Source organism: Microtus pennsylvanicus, chromosome 17 (genome assembly GCF_037038515.1).
Source record: "Microtus pennsylvanicus isolate mMicPen1 chromosome 17, mMicPen1.hap1, whole genome shotgun sequence".
NCBI classification, from domain to species: domain Eukaryota; kingdom Metazoa; phylum Chordata; class Mammalia; order Rodentia; family Cricetidae; genus Microtus; species Microtus pennsylvanicus.
The window spans coordinates 30569953-30582179 of NC_134595.1; the positions used below are offsets into that span (position 1 = coordinate 30569953).

At 49.0% G+C, this 12227-nt stretch overlaps 1 protein-coding gene across 2 annotated transcripts in view; it reads left to right on the top strand.

The window, feature by feature from the left end:
* The window catches only part of Asb18 (ankyrin repeat and SOCS box containing 18), a 65636-nt gene that overhangs the window by 12155 nt on the left and 41254 nt on the right, over nt 1-12227 (top strand). Inside the window, exon 2 of one of the 2 annotated variants that reach the window (XM_075951386.1) lies at nt 10614-10736. The exons of the other annotated variant lie outside the window; for it this stretch is intronic. Within the exon in view, the coding sequence (XP_075807501.1) occupies nt 10614-10736 (123 nt within the window). The remainder of the gene's footprint in view (nt 1-10613; nt 10737-12227) is intronic. 2 annotated transcript variants of the gene reach the window in all.

The window sequence follows — 12227 nt, forward strand, 5'->3', positions numbered from 1 at the left end:
GCATGCCCACTGTGGGCAGCACCATTCCCTGGCCAGGATCCTGGACTGTGCAAGTGGAGGAAGGAGATGAGCAACAGCATCCGTCATCACCCTCCACTTCCTGATTGTGGATGTGATGTGGCAGGTGTTTCAAGCTCCTGCCACCTCGACTGCCCCAAAATGAACTTCACTCTTGGTCTGGGAGCCAGAATAAGACCTTTCTCTCTTAAATCATTTTTCTCAGAGTATTTTAGCAAAGCAACAGGAAAAGAAGCTAAGACAGTCCCTACTGCCCACAGCAAAAGTCAGCCAACTGGTTTTATGAATAAAACTTTAGTGGCACACAGCCACCTTCTGTGTTTACAAATAATCTCCAGGTGCTTTGATAACCCAAAGGCAGAGCTGAGTACGTGGAGACCATGAAGCCCCTAAAACCTAAAACATTTACTGTTTGGTGCTTCACAGAAAAAGCTTGGCATCCTCTACGCAATGGCGCATGTTTAAGTTTTAGGCCAAACACTGGATGACCTACCTACCTGCCCCAGTCATTCCCACTTGGTCTCCTTTCACTTGTCAGATATGATGTCCACACTCCAGTGCTACCCTGAGCCTGTTGGGAGGCAATCATCTCTCAGGGAAGTGTTTGACGCTGACACTGACTGCTACCCTTGGGAAATGTTTGCAATGATTTGACGCAATATCACAGTTTCCCGGGTAGGGCTTCAGGACTTCTGAGTCTATATTCATTTTGCTTTCCCCGGTAATTATTTTTCAATGGATCTGGGAAAAGAACCAAGTCTATAACAAACTGGGAACCCTTGTTTAAAAAATGAGAAAGAAAACCCTGGTCCTTCATCTCAGGTGGTTGGAAAACTGAGCTACACCTCAACAAGAGCTTCAGTCCTGAAAGCCTCTCAGCCTTTGAGAACTTCAGGCTCTCTGGATGCTGGCAGCATACCAGTACCTCTTTCCGGGAACCTCCTTGGGGTTTCCAGTTGGACGCTGGGGAGAGCTGACCTCATGGGATACTGGCTAGGATCAACACCTAGAACACAGGCTTAGTGGAAGCATTGACACGGGTCTGACCCTGTAGCTTTGGAGCCCAGGTGGCTTGTCATAGGTTTCATGTGCAAATGTCAGGATCTCCACTGCTGCCTGAAGCCACCAATACTGGCTGCGACTGAGTGAGGCTACTCCAACAGGGAGTGCCCAGCTTTCCGTGCAAGACAACCCTCAGCTCCAGCCCTCAGGCCCTCTGCCGGGCTGGTTTGTTTTCTGTCTACATTTCTTCCATCTGGACTCCAGAATGCCTCCTTTTAGACGACACCCTTGGCGTTATAATGCTGTGCCTCCTTCTCCATGAAGAATAGCGGGGTTTGCTCCCCAGCAATAATCAGGGAGGAAGCGTACCCCCAAGAGAGAAACCCACCAGCTTCCCACTGCTCTGTTCAGAGGCCCCGTTTGGAAGGCACCTGCTGTGGCCTCCAGCTGCTCCAATACCTTACCTTACCCTAGGCACCCAAAGCGCAAATGTCTAGGCCTCTGTTGATGCAGCTTCGGTGACTGCCAATGGCCGCCTTGTCCATCTCTCTCACAAGCCTTCAAGGCAGGAACTCCCATACTATCTACCCATTTGATCCTAGTAACCGAAGCATGTTTTGTATACATTAACTCCATATGTGTGCATCTCCAGTCCAACAGGAACGAATCCTCCATCAGCATCAACGGACTTCCAAAACCCAGTTTTCAAAGAAACCTACCTTTCCATGATTTAACAAGAAAATATAGCTGACATTATATTTTTTGAGGTAGGGTCTCAATTAATTCAGGCTGACCTCCAATCTGCTATATAGCTGAGCTTGAACTTGAACCACGACCTTGCGCTTCTGATCCTCTTTCTTCCACCTCCCAAGTGCTGGGATTACAAGCATTCTCCATGACATTCAGTGATGCAGTGCAAGGGCTTGATACATGCTAAGCAAGACTCTAATAACTGAGCTACACCCGCAGCTCTAACTTACATTTCCCACGTGTGTATTGTGTGTCCGGTATGCGTATGTATGTTCAAATGTGTGTGGGAGCATGTGTGTGTGTGCTGGTGTGAGCATATGTGGGTGCCTGCCGAGGGAAGAGGTGGGTGTCCGTTGTCTTCCTTGACCACCTGTCATCTCATGGATTGAGGCAGACACTCTTGATTGACCCCAGAGCTGGGGAACCCCCCTCTCTCTGCCCAGAGCGTCTGGGCTTACAAGTGGTTGGCCATGCCCAGCATGCCAGTCACTTTTGTGGGCCCCGGGGGTTTGAACCCAGGTCCTCACACTTGCCAGCACTTTACTCACTGAGCCATCTCTCCAGCTGTGCAACTTGCACTTTAAAATTAGTAAACTTGGATACTGTGTTTGTTTAAGAGTCATTAAGTCTATGTGATTTTCCTATTGGAGATTTATTGTCATTTTTTCCGATAAGAAATAAGTCCAGGACCAGCAAGATGGTTCAGTGATAAGGGTACCTACCTCCAGATGTGACAACTTGAGTTCTATCCCTGGGACCCACATGGTAGAAAGGAAGGCGAGTCTCTGAAACCTTCCCTCTGATCTCCACACATGCCCCACAGTGCTTGCTTGGGTGGTTGCTGGAACATGAACCCAGAGGCACTCATACACGCACATAAACACACACACACAAGTAAACCAATAAATGGGACAAAAGTAAACTTTAAATAAAGAATCCCAAAGAATTTTCCATCCATCAGATGAAACTGGCTTTACTTGGCCCTGTGTAAAAGAATGGAAAGAGACCCCAGGAATTTCTGGTTTCAAACAGAGTCACAGAGCTCGCTCAGCACAACAATCAGACTAAACCAACTTCAAGAGGGAAGCATCCTGCTCCCCGTGTGAGGTTCATAGCAAACAATCAGGCTGAACATGCAATTTGTCTCAAGAGGCAGAAGCTGCAATTTCACCGTGTCATTAAATCCCCAGGACAGTTGTGAAGAAAGCTGGACCTCCCTGGGCATGGAACGCTCTGTGACAGCCTCTCCAGCACTGTCCCTGTGGGCTGGAAATGTCCTGCCACAGTTGCTGCCATGTGGTCCTGCCCGAGGAGTGTTTGGTGGCTCTGCCTTGCCTTCAGCCACAGTGGCGGCTCATGTGCAAGCGTAAACCTTTGCACTCTGGGCACCGCAAAGCACTTGTGGGCTGTCCGTGCGAACAGTTCCTGACCTCTAGCTGGGACTGTGTGGGTGCTGGGGCTAGACCTTGTTGCTTTACATTGTCTGTGCTGAGCTCTGTAGCACATCGGGGGGGAAAAAGAAGTTACAGGGGTGGTTTGCCCCCTCCCCCATATTGTGTTCCTCTGCACGATGGAAATGAGATTTCTTAATAATGTGAAATTGGCACAGATAATTTAAGTCATTATTAATAGATACACTTGATCTGAGGAAGTGAATGTTTTAATGTTTTGTTAAATGGGGTGTGTTGTATCCACATTGTCGTTTGAAGAAAAGGTTAAGGCACTTCAACGTTCTTCAGATTAATGTCGGGGCAACTCACTCGGGTGGATGTGTCTTGGGTGGCAAAAATGGAGCTTCGTGCACCTGCCAGGCTTCCTACTGAAACTGGTAAGAATCAAAGTTAACGCAGAATGTGGGGTGAAGGAAGGTGGCCTTCAGGAACTGCCAGAGAGAATGCGATTGGAAAGGGGCAGTAAAGGAACCCTATGGTCCAGCCTGCGGCTGTGAGGCTGTCGGAAGAGATGCCGTCAGCCTGGGGTGAGGGGATCTAGAAGGTGGCAGTATCAGAGAGCTTTTTGCTGCTGTAAAATGCCACGACCAAAAGGAACCTTATTTAGGCTTCTATTTCCAGAGGGTTATATGCCGTAATGACGGGGACAGAGCGCAGCAGGCAGCAGGAGCAGGAAGCTGAGAGATGGTGTCTTGACTCCACAAGAGAGGCAGAGGGGGCAAACTTGAAGTGGAGTGAGGCTATAAATACTCAAAACCTACTCCCAGTGACAAAATTCCTCCAGTAAGTTATGCTCCCTGACTGACCTGAAGGTTCCATAACCTCCCCACACATCCCCGCCAACTGGAACCAACTGTTTTAATAGCTGAGTCTACGGGGGACGTTTCTCATTCAAACCACCACAGTGGCCATCTACAGAAAGGGCCATACCGACTGGGCCAGCAATGTGAACGAGCATGTTTATGAGCACATGCAAAGACTCTGACGTGTCTATGGGGACTGTGACCTCTTGCCCCTTTGACTTTTCACTTACTTGGACACTTGACCCCAGTCAGAAACTAGGTATGTTCCAATGGCCCAGGAAGAAAGCCAGGCGTTGGTCCTACCTCAAGAGCGTGGGAAAATGGCAGTGGTACCCTGCTTTGGAAACTATCCCTGGGACAAACAGAAAATTATTGCTAGAGAGAAAGTGGCCAGTCCTGTCACCAAGCCACCAGCCCAGCATTCAGAATTGACTGGACTGTCCCACAAAGTCTCTAGAGTATGAATATTTAGATGTTGTTTGGGAGAAAAAGATGAACTTTGGTCAGCTTGGTTACAGGAAACCAAGATCCCATGAAGCTTAAGAATCACCTCTCAGGCTCCCCCATGTGTGCAACCTATGGTCATCTCAAGGTAGAATTCACCTTCATCTCCCTGGATCCAGGGCAAAAAACAACAACATCTCTCTCATTAGCTGTCTCCACAACAAGATGGCGTTCGAAAAGACTAATCGGTGTCCCTCCTGTGGACCAAACATCACGCTTATTATTTAAATCTCCAAATAATATTCTCTGCAATCTGATATTCAAGTCCAGTTACCACCTGCCTCCAGGGTGGAGAAGCGACTTTGTCATTCAGACAAAAGCTGGGCATCCTCTCCTCTCCTTCTTAGATTTTTTTCCCTTCCTCCTCCTCCATTCACTCTGTGCCACAGTTTACCAGACAAACAAGGCTTGCCCCATCAAAGTGGTACCATTTGTTAGTCGGTCTGCAGAAATAAAATTATTATATCTGCTAACTTGGGGCATACTAAATTCATTAGCCATCCTCTTTTCAGGAGAGAAGCATCCAGAAGCATTTGCAGGTAGGACCAGCTCCTTGGTCAGAACATTCATGGAACCTTGCTGCAAGAAAGGAGAAACAATTTTAACAGTGACACCAGAGACAGGAAGAGAAACTGAAGAGAAAGGTCTACTAAGGCTGGGTGAGGGATGAAAACCCACTCCCATCTTCAAGGTAACTGCTAATGTTGATCAGTGATAAAGTAGTCACCTAACTGGGAAACACAACACTAGCCAAGAAAAACCAAATCAACTGTGGGCCAGCGTGGAGGCAGAATCAGATAGAATCAGATGTGCGCAGGCTTCAAAACAGAGATCAAAGGAAACCCTGGGCAGCAAAGCACAGTTGCTTGGGGACTCCAGGAAGGACTCGGGGTTCTGAAAGCCCAAGTTAGTAAACTTGAACTGACCCTTAACAGATACAAGTGACCCTACTGTACAAACATGCTTTGATGGTTTAAAATAACTCCAAATAACTTGCTACATTTGTGTCACCTAAATTTGGGTGCAAACATCAGTATGCCCTTGGCACCAAGTGCCTCTGAGCTGGACAACAAGAAAAAGAAGTCTCTAGAGTTGTAAGCAGGAGGACCCAGAGCCAGCAGTTTGAGACCCTTGATTCACAAGAAACAGAACTCTATATGCCTGGCGCTTCCCCCACTGGCTTGGAACACTGACTCCGTCCACTGCTCTGTCCTGCTGAGATCATTTGGAACCTGATTGCATCCCTGGGGCTCACAGTTTCCCCTCCGTATATTTGTGCAAATCACCAACCAGTGGACATGCAGGGCAAGGCTGAAGGCAGCATTTTGCAGTATCTCTAGGTCCCTTCTGCATCATGGTTTCTACCCAGCTGCAGATAGAAGCACTCAGAGAGTTCGCAGTGATCCTTCTGCACAGGCCACTGCCTAGAAGAGCTCAAGAGAGTCTCCAGACTGGGGTCCTGTCATCCCTGGATCTCCTAGCTCCTCGGGCGATTCTATTTTGCAACCAAAGCATCTGGCTCTTCTCTGGGGCACCGCACATGGCACTGTTCCACTGTGAATCACTGAGTCAGATTATCTTTTACAAAGAACCACATTTTTTTCTTCTCTGAAGTCTTCAGAATGCCTGCCACGCACCTCAGGTTGAAGTGCACACACCCCTTACCTCACCCCACTGCAGGGCAGCGAACAATTGCCTCCTAAGCCACACTCTGTCCTGCTCACCTTGATAGACTCCTACTGATCTCCAGACGTACAGGTGACACCCATTTTTGAAACATCCTCAAACCATCTTTCCAAATCCCGGGGAGACATTCCCGGACCTAGTGTGATGCTCCCTAGTCTAAGGAATCTCAATTTGTTCGGCATTTGACAAGTAAAGCTATCATCCCTGGTCCTTCTGTTTTACGATAGTTCCTCAGGTTTTGACAGGTTTTCAGCAGCTTACACACAAAATCACATTTAAAACAGGTTTAGTTTCTGTGTGGACTAGAGTTGGCAAGGAAGGCAAAGCCTGAGTCAGCTCTTGGGGCTGTGCGCTGATTTTGACCGAGTTGAAAGCAGTGAGGACTAGAGGAAGGGGGTGGGGAAATAAAGGGAGAAAAAGGAGAGGAGGCGGGGAAAAGAGTTTGTGGGAACACTAGGTGTACCTAGGCAGTGTCACTTAGAGGCAGAAGCAGATAAGGATCGGAAAGAAATGTCTCCCTCACCCCTATGGGACTCCCCACAGCTGGTGAGGGGGAAGACAAAATGGCTCTTGTTGGGGTCTTCTAGACACTGATTGTTTTTTTACCTGTGTGATCATTGCAGATGGGGTTTTTATCTCCGAACCTCCGAAATTTTACAACACACCCCCAAAACGTAAAAATGTTTGATGAAAAACTAAAGGAAAGAATGGGTTAGTTTCCAGGCTGGTTGGTTTATTTATTTAAAGTAACAGTTAACAATGCTTCTATTCTTGTGCTGGGGGGAACAAAAGTCAGCTCTCTGTCCAGTTTGTGAGGTCATCCTCATGTCCCACTTGCAAAGGCGTCCCAGTCTGCCAGGAGTTATTTTTAAAGTTCGACTCCCTGGCTACTGAACTCCAGCTCCGACATCGAGTGAACTGGCTAAAACACACCGGAAGCTAAATTTAGCCTGGAGCACAGCTCAGTTCATCCTGAGATTCCCCTCCAGGCCTCTCAAAAACATCCAGTGACAGATTACAACAGGTTGGAAGACATCTTCCAGTTTAAAAAGCAGGGCAAGCTCAAGTTGCCTCGTGTTATAGCCGCGACGGAGCCCTCTAGAAGAGGACCTAATTACCACCCATTTCAGGAGAATGAGATAGCGCCATGCCTGCATTTGGAGAAAAGGAGAACCAGAAGCACTTACTATGGCTGCCGGAATGCTGGGGGGGGGGGAGAGAAGGGGAGCTGCAGCTCATGGCTAGGCCCCTCCAGCCACACTATCTCACACCAGTGACCCCTTTGCCTCTCTACACAGCCAGCATCCCTTACCTACCTATGTAGAGGCATCCCTGATGGACAGACAGACAGCCATACCCCGCTATATTTAATATACCTTGAGGCCCTCCTCTGTGGAGCAACTGAATTCAAGCGTCACGGGCAGTCTCCAGCCATTCGGTCAGCCAGTGCAAGTTCACCTGTGCCTGGGATGCAGGGCTGTAACAAGAACAAAGACAGGTATGCTGTCTTCCTTGTCATTCATGCCAAATGCTCATGAAAATCAAGCCAGCGAAGGAACGGCTTCTCGGGGCTCAAAGATTGAAGGCACAGCCTACATAGCAAGGAAGATATGAAGGTAAAAGAGACTCTGGCTGCGGCTGCAGAGGCATGGGGCAAGCGGCTGTTCATAGTGTCCACAACCAGGAAGCAGAGAGAGAGGATGGCTGCTGCTCAGCTCGCTTCCTCCTTTGCGCTCAGTCCAGGACTCCCGATGAGACGGTGCTGCCCGCACTAAAGGCAGGTCTTCCCACCTCAGTTAGACCTTTCAGGAAACGCCCTTGTAGGCACACGCAGAGGTTTGTATCCACAGTGATTTTAAATCTAGCCAAATTTACAATGAAAATCAACTCAACGCCCAAATATGTCATTTAAAGCATCATATTCCATCCCTGAGCCTAAAGCTCCATTTTCATTTCATGGCCCAAAGTGCATTTAACTCATTTCCAAAAGTCTCCGCAGTCTCTAACGGTCCCAAAACTGTTCCAAAGTCCAGGACTGAGAGGCTGGCTCAGCGGATAAAACCCTTGCCACACAGGGTAAGGAGATGAATTCAGATTCCTAGATGCCCTTGGACCAGGCAAAAGCATGAGGGCTGCATGCACTTGCAGTACTGAGAAAGCAGAGACAGAGGGGATAGCCTGGGCAAGCTGGCTACCCCGGCCACCTAAATAAGTAAGCTCGGGATTCAGTTAGAGACACAGACTCAATAAATAAAATGGAAGGCTACCATTAATTTCATGCAGTCTACAAGTATGCATGGCGGGGGAGGGAGATAGGGAGGGAAGGAGCTCAAATCTCTTACTTCTTGTTGCATTTGCGTGTCAGAAAGTGTGTGGAGGTCAGAGGATAGCTGTGTGGAGTTGGTTCTCTCCACCGACCTTTATGCGGGTTCCGGGGATCAGACATGGGTTGGCAGGCTTGTGGAGCAGGTACTTATATGCCTAGCCCTCTCACTGGCCCTCAAGACAAGCTCTTAACTATGAGCTTCTGTAAAGTACAAAAGCAAGTCGCACACTTCCACTATCCAATGGCACGCAGTAAATATTATCAGTCCGAAAGGGAGAAGGCAAGAACGGAGGCAGAGCAGTGGAGACCAGGCTGAAGCACGACCAAACACCAAGTCCTAGAAGATGGGACAGACACCAAGTCCTGTAGCTCCATAGCCGCTATCTGAGCTCCAAACCCTCCCTACAGCTCTGCAGCCTTCAGCATACCTTGATTCTCCTGGGCCAACTTCACCCTGTGCCTGAAATTCGCTTTGGTGGCCATCCAATGATTCTAGCATTGCCAATGTCCTGAAGTCTCCACTGAAACTCCGGCTTCACCATCACAGCTTTGGACAGTGGCTTCCCATGACCTTGTGATGAAGCTGACTTGCCACACACTGCACAAGCTTGGTTGCCTTCTCAAACCTTGGTACACGTCTCTACGATCCTCTCACTCTCGCTTCTTTCAGGACCACAAAAATCAGCGCCAGGTGGATCTACACTAAAGGTGTTTGCTGTCAGCTTGAGGTGTAGCCTGGCTCCCTTGAAACACAGTCTTAGTGGCCTGTCGTTCCTCAGAAGCCACCTACCTTTATTGGAGACATACCACTAATTAGGCTAAGCTGGCTTATTAAGGGGTTCCAGGGATCCTTCCATCTATGCTTCCCCAGCCCTGGGGATGCAAGCTTCCATCGCTACACTCGACTTCTTTCTAACATGGGTTCTGGGTGTCGAACTCAAGTCCTCTGCTTGCAAAGCAAGCACTTAACTGATTGGGCTATCTCCCACGAGCCTTGAAACTGTCAACCATTTCTTCATGTAGAAAGCACTGTTAGGACCTGAGCCGTACACACACTGGGAGCCAAGGGCTGGGATGGGCAGACAGTTTTCTGCTTCAGCTCCTTGAGTGACTCAAAGGAGCCATCACATCCTTCCTTCCGCACCAAACCGTGTTCCAGCCACAGGACACTCCCTGCAAAGCCGTTCCTCGCAGTTCAGCCTCAGCTCTGAGCAGAGCGCACTGTCAGTTAGACGTGGGATCTGGGCAGTGTGGCGTGCTGTACAGAGGACAGGATCTAGAACACAGATGTAACGGGCTCGGATCACAGCTTGGCCACATGGTTGAGCAGTCCTGGCCCTGCCTCGTTCTCTCCAAGCCTGTATCCCAAGTGGACGTCCCAATCCTTAAGTAGCAGCAGGCACGCGCCCCATGCCGCCTGTGTCTTCCCTCTGAACTTAAGACCTTGATTTATCATTTTTAAATATGGCAATGTTTTTTTAATGTGAGAGAATATTACCTGCTAAGCATTTCGGCCACTGAGGTCATCTTTACAAACTAGTCACTTAACCTGCCCAAACAGGTATCGGCGATGTTGTGTAAGGCTGGGGTCACCTGACCAAACTGTGAATAAGAGAAATGCTGTGTCTGTCTGTCAGCATAAATGCGTGTGCCTGGTGTCTGTCTTTGACTAGACGTGTGCTGAGCAGCGCTGAGACAGGCAGAAGCGTCTCCCCCGCTTCAGGGTTAGCATCTATACAATCACAGGGGTGATTGAAGGTGGTGACATCTCGGTGGTCACATGACCGTGGTCATATCAAGTAACCATTATCACATCGGAGCCCACAGGAGTTATAAATACACTGGCATGGAGCTCCAACTGGAGGACAATTGAGTAATGACAATAGAAATAGCCCACTCTCCATAAGGCCATCTTCCTCTGCTAAAGAACCTGTTCTGAAACCAGCGGCTCTGCAATGGAGAGACAACCAGAGCCAGCTGGAAGGAGACTGCAGATCTTTCAGAAGATGAGCAAAAAGCCTCAAGTTAGAGCCGGGACCCCCAAACTTGAGTTCCATGCTGCATTGGTCACAGGAGACCTGGACCATATTCGATCCCTCATGGACCAGTTCTTCCAGGATGCCAACGTAGTATTTGAGATCAGTAATGGAGAGATGGAATGGCAGGTGACATCCTTGGCCACCTTTGGGCTCTCAGGTACCCTGCTTCCTCTAAAGCTCAGCTGTGCCTCTTTAAGCTTCAGCTAACACTCTGAGGATGTGTACATCCTGTGTAAAAGTTGAGTACTCAGTACCGTGGGGACATCTGTGACCTTAGGAGGTCTATAAACAAATCTGATCTGGTGGGTGACGGGCTATGGAAAGGAGAATGATGAGTGGGGAGCATCCACCTAGTGATGCTGGGTGTCTCTTGCCTTGAAAGCAAAGCCTTGGTTTAACGTTGATCTTGGCAGCTGACGGAGCTGCAGAAGACTAGATAGACCTTTGACACCAAGCCCTCTGTGAGGTCCTTCTATGAATCACTGAACAGCACTGTAACTTGGCAGGGCAAGTGGCGTCCTAAAACCCAAATGGTGTCAGCAGAGGGAAGACCATTAGGCTCCCAGCAGACCCTCTTAGAACCCAGAGAAGCCTGAACACAGGAAGAAAGGGGAAGTAAATCCATAGATCCGTGTGTTGTGTGTCAGGACACACTCCTCCCTCTCAGATGAGACCGCTATGCGCTGAGCCATACAGATGTCCCCAGGCTACGGGGCTGGCAGGCTGTACTGGACACCCATCTGCCAGGTGCTGCTGTGTTGAAATCCACCACCGCTCTGGCAGACTATGGGAATTTGAAGATCTGTAGCCGGCGTTCCAAGTCCTAACCTGGGAGCTCTAAGCTGGCTGAGAATGTGGAAAGGGAGGTTCTTTACCAACATGTTTCTGTTTATACCTCTCTCCAGAGGGGGAACTGAACCCCAAACACTGCTATGCAGTTTGTAACAAGCCTGAGACCTGCTGGCTGGCTGGGTGGTGTTGATCCTAGTCCGACTGCACCGCCTCCAAGCGGGATCTTTCTGGGCATCCCGTCACCTGCCTCAGACCAAGAATGTCAGCTGCTTCAATGCTAGCTAAGCCAGGATTGTTTTCCAAATCACATGCTACCCAATTCTGGACTCACATGCGCTCAAAGGGCAAACTACCCTCCCCTGCCCCCCAGGGGGAGGAGGGAGGTGTTAGTTAGTTTAACCCGTTTTTTTTGCATCTTGTCAAAAGTCTAAAATCTAGTTCCTTGTCTCCCCTGTTGTCTTTGGAGCCCTATGTTCTACAAGTTTTCTAGAACACATCCTCAGGGCAGGACATCACGTAGTGAAAACAGGGCACCTGGGAAATGGCAGTCCAGTTAGTCAGCCCGGGCTCAGTGAGAACCGGGAAAGCAGGGGCTCTGGGCTACTTGGATTTCCTGTTCTTTTGCCCAGTCACCTGACTCCCCAGAGTAGAAACAGCCCCTGGGAACATTGATTCTTGAGACAGAGTCTCTCATCGGTCTGAGACTTGTCAACTAGGCTAGGCTGTGGGGTCAGCGGGCCCAAACGTCTTCCGGTCTCCATCTCCCTGGCACTGAGATCGCAAGCATGTTGATACTCTACCCCAATTTTGTATGTAGGTTCTGGAGATCAAACCCAAACCCTTGTATTTCCATAGC